At 36.0% G+C, this 17217-nt stretch overlaps 1 protein-coding gene across 1 annotated transcript in view; it reads right to left on the minus strand.

The window, feature by feature from the left end:
- The window catches only part of LOC103925977 (chromosome unknown open reading frame, human CXorf30), a 181235-nt gene that overhangs the window by 134190 nt on the left and 29828 nt on the right, over positions 1-17217 (minus strand). Inside the window, exon 6 of the mRNA XM_009334787.1 lies at positions 15019-15185. Within this exon, the coding sequence (XP_009333062.1) occupies positions 15019-15185 (167 nt within the window). The remainder of the gene's footprint in view (positions 1-15018; positions 15186-17217) is intronic.

Raw genomic sequence — 17217 nt, forward strand, 5'->3', positions numbered from 1 at the left:
AAAACTAGTATAACCAGTACGAAGTTCAGAAAACAACTATTGCTAAATAAATCTTTTTCTTTTCTTTTTCTTCAGAGAGATTTTTAAGGAAGGACAATGATTACAATCTTCACATGCACAAAACATTGCTACTAAAAGTGATCTCCCTGTCCCTGATGGAAAGAGTAACAAATGGTGGGCTTTAGTACATGTGAAAAGTATCGGTAAAACTTTACAATGGTAAGGGTAGAGAAGAACTAGGACAGATTACCTAGGTCATGCAGTCTTCATTAGTAAATAGCTTGAAAGAACATCCTAGAGGAATGGTTGTCAAAATCAACACTGGAAAAAGTTCTATCTACCAGGTTATACCTAACTAACACACTCTCACGTTCCACCAAATGCCTCAACACACCCCCATTCACAGTCATAATCTCTAGCTCACGTGAAACTAGAATTCTTGGCACTCTGTTAACAAACACAAAGCTAGGATTGCAGTCCCGAGCAGATGCAACCGTGACCATGCTCATGTCAGTCAGTTTCTTAACCCAATGACCACAAACAAGTTACACACTAACCTTCCCTCCTCCCACTTACTTCATACAACTTTTAAAATTACGCAAATTCTTAAGAGGTTTTTCCAAAAGTCTATTGATTTTTGCCCATTTGCCATATCTGGCTTTATTTCTATTGACAATTTTTTTTTTTTTTAATTTTTGTCTATCTGTGTCTTACCTTTGGAAAAATCCAAAGGTAACTTTGTCTCTGGGCATTGACCTATAAGGTCTCAGATAATGAACAGAAAGATTACTGCTCATTCCCATTATGCTGGCGTATAAAGCTGCTAAGGGTGATCATGGAAAAAGGGGTCCTTAAATTTCCCTGTGGGCTCTCTGGAGGGTTAGGACAATCATCAGTAATATTTAAGGATGCATACAAAAATAATATAAACCACGTAATGAGGAATGAGATGGGAAAGAGAACAGAAGGGAAAGATGTCTCATGTCGGTGTAGTAGAAAAGCCACCAATACTAATCGCTTGAAGAAGTTCCAAAAAAGGATGGAGTAAAATAACCTAGGATTTTTTTTTTTTTCTGCATCTTGGCAGAAATAGTATTCACTGGCCAGGTTTAGCATAGCACTGCACATTCTAAGTGGGTATAAACTGTGACTTATGCTAGGAAATCACTTGCCAGGTGAACTGCTTGGGTAAGCTGTGTGACAGACTTTTTAACATGCCTGAAAAAGTAAAAGCCAGTTCAGGAGTCGTGTACACACAATTACAGTTGATATACCCTTGGCACAGTAGGATAAGTTGTACTCAGATGATTTCCAGTTGTGAAGTTCCTTAAAATGATACTCAAGTGTTTTCCTGTTCCACGTCAGGATGAAAACAAAACATATAAAATACAGATATTTATACATACACTAATTATAGTGCTCCAAAGAGAAAAAACCTAATTGGTCATAGTTGGTTTTTGTTTTTTTTTTAAATAGGTGATATTGTTATACTACATAAAATACTTTCATAAATTAAACTTTTTGGCTAATAAGAGCTCTTTGACATATAATATTTAACCTCAATAACTGTAGCGAGAAAAATCCAAATATGAAATCAGTATGATTTTAAAACTGGTAAAAATCTTCATGGTAGATTTTCATGGTTTGAAACAACATACCAATGTATAATTAATGCCTTTTTGAACTTTCAGTCAAACACAAGTTATTGAATGAAATATTAAAGTACATTAGCGAAACATAATGTCCTGTGACAGGCAGAAGATCAAACCAGCAGTCAAAAAGAAAGGCAGCAGAAAAGCAGCATGTATTCTTAAATCTCAGAAGTCTGCTCACAAATACGGCACTTATTTATTGTAAAGGTCATTTTAGGAAATCTTCCTTAGTAATTGTTGGAAAACTATGTTTATTTCGCTATACCTCCATAAAATACAAAATTAGTTATATGAAATAGAATCCTGACCACAATGATGAAGTGGGCATACTTTCATTAGATTTTAGCAAAACCTGTTGCAGAGTTGTGTGAGCAATTTAGGTTTTCAATAAAATAAGAACTGAGGAAGTCAAATTCCATTAATCTTCAAGTAGAAGAGCTTTACGTTCATGTACTTCCACACTAAATAAAACCAACCCTTCATTAATTTCATGGATACTGTCTACAATATTTACAGATGCTGAGCTTTATCAGGTTGTTCTTACTAATTTCTCAATATATTGGTGGACAAATATGGTGTAGATAAGTGATAAATCCAGAGAGTTTAGTGAAAACAGTCCTCTAATTCTTTCTAACATTCAACAATAATTAGTATATATATCACTTACACTATGAATGAAGAAGCATTCTCCCTAAATAACACAAGTTTACTTTAATATCTTACCAGGAATGCTAATCGTGTTTTTATAATTCATTCTAATTGTCAAAAACACAAAAGCCCTTGCAAATCCCCCCAAACCCCAGGAATTACTATTATTGTACTTACTGGACTGCAACTTTTCTATGAGGTTTCTCATTCTTAGGGGCTGTATTTTTAAGCATGCATGAAATCTGAGTCTGAAATAACATGGACATAAGGGACCATGATGCATTGACAATTGAAAATGACTGGACAGTAATTTACATATGCACATTTCCCATGTTTTATACACACTATGCACACTTTTTAAAGAAATTAAAAGTCGGATCTTGCTAAGTTCTGTGTCCTGCTCTTTATTTAGTACTGCATGTATCCACAATAGTGACATACAAAACATTTATGCTAGATGCTTTTTCTTTAGCTGTGTCTGTAAAACAACTGCTTTGCAAAAAGCATGGTTTACTGCAATTACAATGTGACTACTACATGAAGCCTAAGCAAAAAGTATGATATTTTAAAATACGCATTCTACACTTCAAAACAATGTAATACTAATTGTCATACTGTACAGCAAGTAATAGTGATTTGAAAGCAGTATCATACCACTTTCAAAGAGTAATAACAATCTTTATGTGTATTCTAGAAGAGGAACTCTGAATGCAGCCTACATCTTCATATTTAGAAAGAAAAAGTATATCTTCCTTAAAAAAAGAAGTAAACACCATTCAGTATTACTCGATACGAAAAACAAACAAACAAATAAATCTCCAAATGGTAAAATTAATGCTTTTCAAAGTTTGTTTTCAAGGGTAATTTCCAATTTCCAGTATAAATGCAAACATTAATTCTGACAAATGAACATTAATTCAAAACAAATGAACTTTGCCCTAAAGATTCTAAACATATAGGACACAGGAATCTTTGTAGTACTTGCTGACATTTTTGCCTGTTCATCTCTTCACCTACCTATAGAGAAGTGAGGATTGTTTGAAAGATCTTTGAGATCAGATATACAACATAGCACTTACAAATCATGCTTTTAATAAACCCCACTGTGACACACAGGACATTATAAGGAGTAATAAAGAAAAAATGTTACACATCTCTCCATAAATTTATTGGTAGGAAATCAGGCAAACCAGTTGAAACAGAAGCATGAGAGTGAGATTTCTCTAGTCTTCGTGGAAAAATACACATCAAAAGTTCAGCGGAACAAAATAAATATACCTCAGTGTAAAACAGAAAAGGAAAAAGCAAGGACCTTTCATTACAGATAAACAAGCATGTGCTCAGGACTCAAAATATCTCTCAAAAAATCTCACCTGAAACCCACTTCATTTGTCAAGAGAAAAAATATTTGTGGATATGTAAAGTTACTATAGACAGTCAAACTAATATTTTGTAAACAGTAATATGAAGTCTGACAGATACTTTAAGTTAAAGGAAAAGGATGTGCCAGTTCACTGCAAATCAGTTCAAATTTTGGATGTGAACTGAAGTGTGATATTTAACAGACAGATAATGACAGCACAAAGTATCTTCTAAAGTATTTCCTCAGCTCACAGAAAAGCAAAGTGACTGCTAGCCAGATACATTCTAGTATCTGAATCTCATTTACCTATTGACTGATTGTTGCTGCATAATCTCTAATACATATATACAAACTACCTAAATATAAAATTTAACACATTTGTTGATGCATGCATCCTATGCAGACCATTCTGTGGTTTGAACTTACAATCAGTGGCATATTAGCAAATGTAAATATTGCAACAATATATCTGAAGTATTTTTTTATGCACAAAAGAAGTAAAAACTGGAGATAATAGCACTATTCCAATCCTTCCTGCTAATACTATAATAGCATTCAAATTATTTTTGCATATTTATACTACTATGATTTCATTAAGGTATATTAAATGAACAATCACCAGAATTCATATTGTAAATTTAATTTGACACTTCACAATGCTGATTGCATTTTTATCTCCTCTTAAGTACAAAAGGCAGGGCTCACAAATTAAAAAGACATAGAACCTTGAGTTTTTGCAATACCAGCAGCAAATGAGATTTAGGACAAGAGTTAATAAGAGGGAAAGTAAAAGGTTATTAATTTAGCCTACTTGTTTCCATTTTAAAACTCATTGACATTTGCTAATATCTTTGCTAAACTAACTTTCCAATTGAAAATTGTCCAAGCCAGTTGTCTTCCCTGGGTTGCTTTTCTGGAATTTTCCAGCCAAAGGAATCCAGTAACAGCTACTATAAGAAAAAACACATTTTTCTTACAGTAACAGTTTTTAGATATTTTGCTGAGAAGCTGTAGCACATCATTTAAAGCAGGGAATTACATTTTTTGAAGGAGCCACCTTACATATAGCAACATGTTTTTTACTCTTTCTGTGAAAATCCACTCAAATTTCGCAAAGTTTATCATCTCTGAAAATTATTTTGTTGTGCATATATATATACAAGAGAGGTTTACCAGTGTCTGATGCTTAAACAACCTGGAAACCCAGTCTGCACCTAACATGTCCTAGCCACTCAATTCCCACGTCAACCAGATTTGCACATGGCTACGGCAGCAGCTTTGAAAACCTGGAAGAGTTATACCTGACAAATGAAATAAAATGCATGTTCAAGAACTAGCATAACTTAACAGTGTCACACATTGCTTTTTCTATTTGCTAGAAAAAGTATTCCTCACTTAGTGGGTCACATTAGTAGCTGTCTTACAAATACTTATACTGTTTTGGAGGGAATTAATACAAATATCCCAATTTTTAAAAATATGGATAATCAGCCTTTCAAAGCCTTTCCTCCATAAGAAATAGCATGTACAGTTTTTCCTTAGTTTAAAAAATTTGGCATCCTAGATTACTTTCACTTAGAATAAGGGAAACTGCGTGTAATCCAAGAGCACCACAAAATGCAGGAGTCTCCCAGAGAGATCACAGAATCATAGAATCATTTAGGTTGGAAAAGACCTCTAAGAGCATCGAGTCCAACCGTAAACCTGACCCTGCCAAGTCCACCACTAAACCATGTCCCTAAGTGCCACATCTACACATCTTTTAAATACCTCCAGGGATGGTGACTCAACCACTTCCCTGGGCAGCCTCTTCCAATGCTTGACAACCCTTTCGGTGAAGAAATTTTTCCTAATATCCAATCTAAACCTCCCCTGGCACAACTTGAGGCCCTTTCCTCTTGTCCTATCGCTTGTTACTTGGGAAAAGAGACAACACCCACCTCGCTACAGCCTCCTTTCAGGTAGTTGTAGAGAGCGATAAGGTCTCCCCTCAGCCTCCTCTTCTCCAGGCTAAACAACCCCAGTTCCCTCAGCTGCTCCTCAGAAGACTTGTGCTCTAGGCCCTTCACCAGCTTCGTTGCCCTTCTCTGGACACGCTCCAGCACCTCAATGTCTCTCTTGTAGTGAGGGGCCCAAAACTGAACACAGTATTCGAGGTGCGGCCTCACCAGTGCCGAGTACAGGGGCACGATCACTTCCCTACTCCTGCTGGCCACACTATTTCTGACACAAGCCAGGATGCTGTTGGCCACCTTTGTCAGATGATACAGTTTGCTTTAAATACAATGATTTCTTCAGGAAGAAGAGATAAAGGACTTGTATGAGAGATACATTACATTCTAAGTGGCAAAACAACATCTCAATGGTGAGTAGCTTTTCAAAGATGACTTTTTATTTGACCATGAATAAATAGCTGGATTTAACCTGCAATTGCTTCTGAGAGACCGCAAGACTCTGGATCAACCTACAGTGAACAGCAAGGACCTACAGGCAGAGAATACAGTACAAATGAAGAAATTCTTAGCTTCTTATGAAAATCAAGTATGCTAAAGGCCAAAGACTTCGGTAGGATACCCCTCAAAAAGGCCACAAGAGCTTCTGAATTCAGGTTAACTCTCAGTGTGATAATGCTAACGTCACACAGCAACTGAGGATGCTCCAGTCTATGACTGTAATGGTTGAGAATTTTCTGACAACTGTTCCTTCTTGATAGTTTTAGTTTTATCCGGTACTAGTAATCAACACAAACCAGTAACATACCTGCTCTGAACCTTTTTTCATTTCTGAAATGTATATTTGACGGTGAAAGGAGCGGTGACTCGTGAATATCTGAATTTTCTGTAGGAATGTTTAATGAGTTATATTACAGAAATATAAACAGGGAAAAACTATACCAAAAGAACAAGGTTACTCGGTGAGCTTCTTTCTACTTAATCAAAAAATTCCCTTTCACAGAGAAAGTTATACTACAAAAAATCAGTGCCAAATGCCATATACAGAAATAAATAATGCCTTGAAAGTGCATCCAAATCTCTCAGTTACGCTTCTTGCACACACATACTCTCACTCTCTGACGACAATGTATAAAATGCCATCTGTCTTTTGCCACAGTGGGAAATAGTAGTTCCCTAATATTTATAATTTCCTAAGTATGTCAAGAACAATTGGGATGCCACTGTGCCCACAGAGAAAGCAAAGGAAATATTTTGCGAGAGACAGTAGACACCATGACAAATCAGTGCAATGGACAAGAAATATCTATTGCCTACTCAGTAAAAATATCAGAGTTGTCCCTTCCTGGTTAGGCAAACCTAACTCATAACTGAATGTATGAGAATGCAGGAATGTCCAGTGTCTGGGATAAATTAAAAGCCAGAATTCTACACGGGCCATTTATTTTGCAGCTGCTATAGAAATAAAAGTCCTTAGCAAATTCCAACAGCAGGCTACTGAGTGGACAAGAGGATCTAAGATACGAGAGAAATTCATCTATGAAAAAACAATGAGGTGAACTTATAGTTTTTTGCTAACAAAAAACATGAATCTCACAACTAGAATTACTTAATCACAAACAGTCTTCAGGAACAACTTAGTTACAGCTTCGAAGGCAGACAATAGCAGTAGCACATGATGCAAATTTGTCTAGTTATGAAGGTATAGCACTACTTGTAATAGAATTATAATAATAATACTTGTGGGGGAGCCTGATGGTAAAATGAAAAAAATAAATTAGATTGGATGAAGAAATGTGTTTTATTTTCTCCTGTTGGAAATTAATATGCTCCCTGTCATCTTAAAAACATAATTTCCACTCAATCTAATGTTTTAATTGATATTTCTGAACTACTTAGTTTTCAGAAACTTGCAACAAAGAAATACATACATAAAAACTTTGCTCTGGATTTGTGAATCTATTTATACAATAGCTTAACTGTTGGATTGTCCTGCCAGGCTCTGAGAATGTATATGCAATGCTTTTCGCTGCTTGAGGGACTGAACATACACCTTGAAGGAAATTGTTCGTACCCTTATGCAATAGGATATTATAAGCAATTGCTCTTGGACAATCTTGTTGATGTTACTGTAATTTGCATGTGTCATAATATTTAGATTCGTGTAATAGATTCAAGTAATTATTCAGATTAAAAAACCCACACTGTAAAAGACTGTAAAAAAATCACCTATTTGATTTAAACTCCACTTGTTATGAACTGTCCCTAGTATTAGGCTATAAAGTTTGACTTTTTCTTGTTTTCTGGATCAGTGCATATTTTCACAGGTAATAGCAATTGAAACAGCACGAACAGAGGAGACTGATAGGGACCTTCCCTCTGCCCTCTCCTCACCCCATTATCTTCTGTCCCAGACATTCTTATACGATTGTGAGGAACTGGTAAATATTAGTGTTCTTTTTCATGACTGTTATGTGCTCTCTGTATGTTTATAATTCATAACTTGCTAAGGGGTAAAATAAGAATTGCTTGTAAGCATGACAAAGTAGGAAAGGCAAAATGACGACCTAGATAAAGAGCATCTCAAACACTCAAACCTAATAGCAAGGGCATTGGCTGTAAAGAAACTACTGCTCTGTTGCTAGCTCGTTTACTATTTTGTTTCAAAAATGTTATTTTTTATATCACTCTGAATGTGTTCTGTCATAGGCTACTAGTAAGGGTTTACACTTGAACGTATCACGTTAGCCCTATCGCTGAAGGGCGGATTAGAAGGGGAAGAAATTTACGTGTGGTTCTGCCGTGCTGTTTCAATTCAGCAAGGTGCAAGTCACACCTGTCATTTCACAGGTGAACTTGAGAGGGACGGGCACAAGTCCAGAGTACATCTAGCCATTTAACCATGACACCTACACCCATTATTTTTGCTCAGGATTTTTTTTTTCAGAATATTTTTTTATTAAATGGGCTACTAATTGACAAAATTCCATATATACACAAATATTTGAGATCTGCCAGACATGACAGAATTAATGTGTTTCTCAGTGATATTTTATACAGACTATCAGAACAAGCAAAATGTGTATCACAGACATTTTTAATTAGGTAAGAAAATGTTTACATGCAAATGCAATCCTACATGCTACGACATCCAAAAATATACACATGTACAGGTTTACAACCGGAGTGACTTATTTGTGGTTAGGGCAAATGCAACATTACTAGCCTTCTCAGCACAGCAATATTAAAACACCTGCTGCATGAAGGATGATGTAACCTAAAGTTCACCACCAGCCTTACACTGTGATCAATTACAGATTGCTTTTGTTACTAATTTTAAATGGGCTACCACACTTGGTTTGCACAGATTTTTAATTGCACACATACCATGCCCCACAAAATTCCACGTGGGCCATAGGTCCTTGAAGCATTGCTACATCTGAATTGTTTCAAAACAACATGTTAGTTTATTAGGGGAATCAAGCTGTTCTGAGTCTCAAAAGGGCACAGGAAAATGCATAACGCTTAGCAGACTGCAGTACTACAGAAGGGCACCTACCGAGAAAGCTAACAATAATTGAACATTCTTTTTGACAGAGGAAAAAAGCATAAAACAGTCTAATCCTTACTGTTCTACATATGCTAAACCATCCCCAAAAGCTTGTATGCACTAGCATAAGTATAGCTGCAAATGCTAAAATGCTATCAAAAAAAAAAAAGCAAGCCCTGGTTGGTATTCTACATTTTCAAATATGCATGCAGTTTACACGGGGATTATTTTCTTTGGATATTTCTTCTGTAACTTTTTTTTTTTCCTGGAGAGGGAGACTCAATTAAAACAAACTAATCTGAAGGTGGAGCACAATATGCTTGAACATACAGTGTGCAGATTAGACTGAAAAATAGCTTAACTACACAATCAAAATTTATGAGGTAGATAACTCAAAATTATTTTTAAGAATATTCCTGTTAGAAAGATAGTAATTCCAGAAATAAACACGTATGTGCGATATATCAATTATACAATATATTAGTTATATTTATCATATTACTGCCTTAATACTGAATAAATCCTAACATTTACCATTGTATACTCAGTTCTTATGATCTTTTTAAAAAATTATCATGAATAAATGCGTAGTCTTTTTTTAAATTGTCTCCATCCTGAGTACTGTTTTCCTCTTAATCACCTTTGCCAGTTGCTAGAACAAAGAAGTTATTTTATTCTCTTCCTTATGTGAATACCCCAGTGTGCTACCACAGATGTTCAGCTCTCAGGGATTGATTCCAAGCCTGAAAGTCCGGGAGGACCACATGTGCAAGTGTCATTACCTTTCAAAGGCGTCAGTTCCTCAATGAACCCGCGCGCAAGCAGTTGTTTTTAAAGACAAGTGGAAAGACACTTAACTGTCAGAGACATATCATGAGCACTACAATGACAACTTAGACTAGAAAATGTCACCTGTCATTGAAGGCCTGGTTGAAGGATAAATTAGCTTTAAAAAGATAATTAAAACAGGCTTTGCCAAAATGAATGCCTGGCCTAACCATTTTGAATATGCTTTTTTATCATGGCTTATTCACAAGTAGCATATCTTTTTGATGTTATGCCTTTCAAGTACAAAGAAATTCAACTTGGCAATGGCATAAAGATGTAAATGCATTCCATAAGACGAACACAATGGGAAGTATAATCTTTTGATAAAGGCAATGCTTAGGGCAGCCAGAATAAGACACCACCACATGCAGAATTCCCGTGTTGTACAAACAAACATTCTGCATCTGTAGCGCTCAGCTCTGAGAGACACACCACTGGCAGGAACATTAAAAGCTGTTGCTTAAGTGCCAGCTCTGTGCTGAGACTTGCTGCTGAAGAGATGGAGTGAGGGATTCTGGAAGAGGAGAGGGGGATTTGCAGTTGCAGTGCAAGTCTTAGCCACTGCAGCAACTGCACCAACTTCAGGCTCTCGACTCTTCTTCACAGAGGAGCTGTGGGATCAGATTCCTGAGGATGGCTGAGCTGGTCTAGCAGAAGCTGAGCAAAGCATCCTTCCTATTGCCCACATGCTACACAGCAAAGAGCGCAACACAGGGGCAATTGTCCAAGGGCAGTTCAGTTTAAGAAGTTACCATGGACTCCATAGTAGAGTAGAAAAATTTCCTCTACTTTGAGAGGTAACTTTGACAAGCGTAGGAGGCTTCACAGCATTTAGTCAGACTGTGAAACAAATGTCATTAATGACTAATATTTATTTATGATTTTAGCACTTTAGTGTATAGGAATATCTAAAGATAAATCTTACATGAAAGACCAGCTGCATCCTACTTTCAGTCTTAGCAACCACTTAGCCTTGTTTTACTTTTGGTTCCCATGAGAAAAAACCCTAGGACCTCTTCTCTCGAAAGACAGATATATGCTTTGGAAAGAACTAAAAACCCACGTCAGTTTAGAAAGGGGCAAGCCCCTGTCACTACATCTGCGCTGCAGACATTTTTCTGTTTGGGTTTTGGTTTGTTTCCTTTTCTTCCCCCTGGTATAAGGCAGCATAAAAAGGATCTGTCATAAGGATTGCTGTATCACTGGTTTTCACTGCAAGCACTAAATGTGCTTTTTCTTAACTACATCTGAAGGAGAAAAAAAATCACGGACAAATCTCAGAATCATTAGCTTTTTGGAAGAGCATAATGAGTGATTTTGGTAGAAATTATGAAAAGAATATATGAAAACTATTGTGGAAACTATCACCTTCTTCTACAGTCATACCTACAATGTAATTTGGAGAAGGAAAAAAAAAAGGAAAAAAAGATAAATACACATATACGTACTTACATAATGCATATGTGTGTGTATCTGAAGATGATATTGAATGTTAAGGTGTGTATAACAAGGTAGTAGTTTCTAGTATGTTTAAAAGGAATAATTTTCACTGAGTGACAGCAAACAAAAATGTTTGGTGTACGTGTATATCATCAGAGATTTTTTTCTAACCTTATTCAGCTATGGACAACCTCACACTTGTTTTGGCCTCTACCAATTCAAGTCTGTATATTAATTTTCTCTACATCAGAAGTCCACTATTTCCTGTTACCCCAGATCGGTAACAGTAGCCCTGGGGATTTCTCAGCTCTGAGATGCACTTCTTCAGTGTGTGATGCCTCTGGTCAAATGCAACCGGTTTGCATTCTACTAGTGGTGTGCACCTTACAATTATGAAATCCTAAATCTCAGAAATGTCCATCAGTTATTCTACTCTGAAAAGCCACATAATATTAATTTTTATGAAAAACTACAGTAACAATATAGTTCTAAAAGAAAACTGTGTAGGATAAAGCTAAGACTCTATTAGTTCCTCTTTGAAGTAAGTTCAGAAAAAGACTACTACTATCATAGACGTTAGATCACACCTTGCTACATTCCATCTCTATTTAGCCATTTTCAGCAGATACTTTCCCCAGTTGTAAAAGTTACAGATGTCTAGTACAAATGAATGCTTGTGATGGAAGATAATGTTTTGTGAAATGACTAGAAGCAGTTCATTGATTTAAAGGTGAGACAGAAGCTTGCTGTTCCTAGGATATGGGCATCATAAGGGTATATCTTCTGTATTGAAGAAAAAAAATCCTATTATTATTAAGCGATACTGTATTAGGGAAGAGTCATTTCATGTCCTACTTTAAGTCCACTTTAGAAAGCAATCCTAATGATGCCCCAAGCATTGCTAGCAGTCATGAAACTTGAGTTAGTACAACTAGAAACACGTAGGTTACACTAAGACACAGATATAACTCTACAGTAGCACAAAAATAGCAAAAGATCGTAACTGAAAAATAAGATGCAGTAACTTGACGCAGCCATATATGAATAAGCTGTGCAGACTGCTCCAACTACCAATGGGACCCTGTGTGCTGGAGTGATCTATCCATGTAAATTAGTGTGCAGTGAAAAAGGGAGCTAAGTTGGAGCTGATTACCTGGCCCCTCTCAGCAAGTTATGAGACTAATCACCCACCAACATATTTGAAAAACACATTCCAAATAAGTAAGTAGATCAGCCAGTCTCACATTGTTAATGGGGAACCAAACTGAGCAAAAGGCTCATCAGTAGTAATAATAGCAAACAGTGAACTTGCACTGGATTTTCTACCTAGGAACAATGCCCTCAACTCATATCACTGATAGGGACAGTATTGAGAAATCCACTCACTTAACCTTCTATTTTTTTACTTAACCTTCTATTTTCAGTTCCTTTCAATTACAGCCTCTACTAGTTTTGGACTGATGATTCCTAACTTTGCAAAGCCTAAACATCTCATAAGCAGAAGTGTTTAGTTTAGACAATAGAAGCATAATTAAATTCACGAACATTTGGAGGCTTTCAGTAGAGATTTGAAGATTATCTCCAATATCTCCCTGTACTTGGCATCACTCGTGATATTTCTTTTATGATTAATTCCTCCTAAAATCTTGAAATCTGCTAATTCTCATCTCTAGTGCACTGTCTGCATATATCACCTTAATTTAATCTGTTAAAATCCTTCTGTAAACTTAAAATGATGTGTGGTGTGAGTTTTAATGTCAACCAACTTCCATGTTGCTGTACATGAAAATTCAAATAAAAAAGCTAGCTGTAGGAGGAGAATGCAAGGAAATATTCTTGAACCTTGAAAAGCAGTGAAAGCTCAATACTGATTATTTCCTTTCTAACTGCCTTCTTAAGGGCTTTCTCCTATTTCTAGCTCTCTTCATGCCAGAATTTAAAAACACGCTACTGTTCAACATTACTAGTGTTCCCCTTAAACATACCAGACAGGAGAACTGCTTCTGTACTGTCCTCACAAAACTCTTTATTTCTTCTAGGATTTAGTTTACATTTTTTTCCTTTGGCTTTGAAAATCCTTTTTGAAATCTTCTTTTGAAAACAGCATTTTGCCATGTCCAGCTACATCATTCTCTTCCACTTCTATTCCTTTTCTATTTTAAACTCACATTGTATTATCAACTGTTTGCACAAAATAACATTTTAGAAGATCTGATTTTGTGGAAGAGCTATAATAATCACAGAAAACATTTTACTATATTTTGTTAGTTTTAAATACAGCTGTTAAAAAGAAGTGGAGTGCACACAACAAAGCTAAGTACACCAGGAGTCTGAGCTGTGTAAAAAAAGTGTTTCAAAATTCACATTAAAAAATTTAGCAAAAAAGAATGCGGTAACGAATCTGGTAGATTAGAGAGACAATGTATATCCATTGATAGGGCTCTGGCTCGTGAGAAAAAAAAATGTTTTTTTTTTAATACTCCACGACATTAAGCTACTGGTATGATCAGGGACAGTCACTTCATTTCTCTGAGCTTTTGTCTTCTTCCTGCCTCTGTCCTGTCTATACAGATTGTAAATTCCTGGGATCACTTCATATCAGAGATGGGATACTAATCTCTGAGTCTCTACATATTATTAAATACAGATATTAATAAACTATAAAGAACAGACTTTCGATATTCACATTGGATTAACTCAAATTATTTATTATTTATTAATAATAACATTAGCTTTTAATTCTTTTAAAAACTAGATAAATTCTGTTAAAGTGAAATTAGAGTTGTAAAGAAGATAGAGATCTCCAGTTGCAAGCTCTTCCCGATTTCCTAAAAACTGAATGTTGATTAAAACAACATCTTTTTCAGGTTAAGCTATCTCCTTGATAGCTTTCCTTGCGAAAAATATGCTTTAGCTTCCTAACGTAATGCTTGATAACTTAAATACATTCCAAATTAGGTATTAAAAGCATAAAAAGCACAGTTCTATAGGCAAATCCTTATTTGCAAATGCAAAGAAGAAAATGGAGAAATACATTTAAAAACAGAGAAGAAAACCCACCTTTGTCTATTTGGTGTGCATATTTGTAATCACAAAAGTATTCCTCTGGAAAACTTAAAAATCTCAAAAATAATGCAGAAACTGTTTAGAATAAAGTATGAGGTGGCAATCTGAAAGTAACCAGGTATTCTGGAATTTTCTCCTCTCAATTTCACTGTAACTAACCGAAGAAGCATCTGTGACTGACAACAAAATTTTTCCACAGTGGAATGAAGTGGAGCAATGTGATGGCCTGCTTTGACATCAGCACTATTAATATTATTGGATACTTTTAAAAGAAAGCATTTAACAAATGCTGCCCCTTTCCAATAAAAAGTGACGTTCGGTGACATTGTTGCAAAAAAGAGAAAAAGAAAAAACAAGCTCAGCTTAAGATTTCATAAAGATGTTTCAAAAATCAGAAAAGGAGAAGTTTCATATACGCCTGGAATAAACATTTGACTTAACACTGTGCGCAGGCATGTGGCCTGGCATACTAAATAAACATTTAATTTAAAAAGAAATTATAAGTTTCTACAAACTCACAATGAACTTTTCCATAATAACAAACATACCCATGTTTGCTGCATCAACAGTTTGTCGTGTCTCTGTTGACAATTTCTGAAGGGCCTGTTCACCATCTGTCTTCTCTGGTGAGCTGTTATGTCGAGACTGCTGTTGGTCTCCATCTTCAGCAACAAATGAAATTACACCTAAAACAAATAGACACCAGGTGTTATGTTAGCCGGGGCATTAGCTTTATAAAACAGACTGCCAGACATGTATGAGTATTTCCTCAGTTCAAAACTAATGAAAAACTAAGTAAAACTTCCCCTCCAGGTGTCAGCCATCCAATTATAATTTATGGTAATAAAAAATACATCTTGAGTGAGTCCAAGGAAATTAACCATTTTTTCTCCCAAAAGTGTTTTTCTACTTACTGGAACTAAAAATCAGTAATAAGAAATACAAGCAAACACATTTTTCAAAGATTATAAAATATGGCAGACAATAATAGTATCTTTCCTTCCAGCACAATTATCTATGCATTGTCTTGATTGTTTCTGTTATTTTTTTACATCACAGTGTCTCATTCTACTGCTATAAGATAATAAATGCAATAGTTAAAATATTCCTGTCACACATTTTTGTATTGTAATCAAGTATTTAGCGAAGATAAAATACATAGAGATTGTAAAAAAAGGATTTTTAAATTGGAGTGAAAAATCTCTCCAGTTAAAAATGCAGATTTCTATTTGATAATACAAAATCTAATAAAAAAATCTGGTATATACATGGTTCCTTTAAACAGCACTAATGTTATTCTGGAAGATTTGATATACCAGCTTTAAATAATCAGGTTTTGTTTCTTGCATTATGTGCCTCTGAGTAAGAATTTTAAATCTACACAAGTTCTTGCAAATACTAGATATCATTACTATTTTATCTAAATGACTGTCCCTCAATATTTCAGTATGTTCTGGAGAGTTTCAAAGCCGAAAGAAATATATGTTGCAGGTTTAATTCTTGCCTCATATGTACAATGAAAAACTAATTTGAGGAGGTGATTTATTTTACAATATTATACAGTAAGAAATTTTCCCATTCGAGATAGTTAGAATACATGTGAAATGGTCTCCCAAAGGGAACTTATGCAACTGTATCTTATTAAGGGTTTGGGAAAATTATTCATAGTGGAGCTATTTTAATTTGAAATGGAGAATTAATATCATTTTATGACAGTCCCAGAAAAATTTGATTTGAAAATACCTACATTCAATGGTATTTTTTGTTTCTCCAGCTTTGAGTGGGATAGATGTGTGGTAACAGATCACAGGGCAGAGAGGACGTGCTGTGCTCCCTGACTAGCTGAATTTAGCATCTTACCAGCAGACACAGCTAAAGCTAAATAGCAAGGCTCACGTGGAACCTGGAAAAGGGAGCAGCGGTGACGGGGAGGGACGGCACCACACTGGTCACAACAGGCTCAGGAAGCCACCATGACTTTACCAGCCAGGAGCTGATCAAGCTTGCTGTACCCATACCTGCACACATCCATCCCATTTACAATCCTCGAGGCTTAACATTCTTCCCTCAGTCACACACTTATGCAGAAGGCTGCATTAAACCTTCTAGTTTAATTTCATTTCAGGAGAGATCAATCTTAATAAAATGGCCTCACGGTTAGGTTTGATAATTATATTATGCTAGAAGAATGTTACTCTTAAAAAAAAAAAAAAAAACAAGAAAAAAAAAAAGAGGCAAATAAAACATAAGTAAAGTCAAATGCTACCAGGAAGTCTTAGAAAAGCAAAATTTGTTCATGATACGCTCAAAGGTAGCTTCATGGATTTGATGGATGGACTGCCCGGCAGGTGAGGAATTTGTTGGATGGTAGCATACAGAGGGTAGTGGTCAACGGCTCAATGTCCAGATGGAGATGGGTGACGAGTGGCGTCCCACAGGGGTCCGTATTGGGACCGGTACTATTTAATACCTTCATCTATGACATAGACAGTGGGATCGAGTGCACCCTCAGCAAGTTTGCAGATGACACCAAGCTGAGTCGTGCGGTCGACAGGCCAGAGGGACAGGATGCCATCCAGAGGGACCTGGACAACCTCAAGAAGTGGGCCCCTGTGAACCTCATGAGGGTCAACAAGGACAAGTGCAAGGTCCTTCACATGGGTCAGGGCAATCCCCGGTATCAATACAGGCTGGGGGATGAAGGGATTGAGAGGAGCC

This window comes from Pygoscelis adeliae, unplaced genomic scaffold (assembly GCF_000699105.1).
Source record: "Pygoscelis adeliae isolate BGI_AS28 unplaced genomic scaffold, ASM69910v1 Scaffold91, whole genome shotgun sequence".
NCBI lineage: Eukaryota > Metazoa > Chordata > Aves > Sphenisciformes > Spheniscidae > Pygoscelis > Pygoscelis adeliae.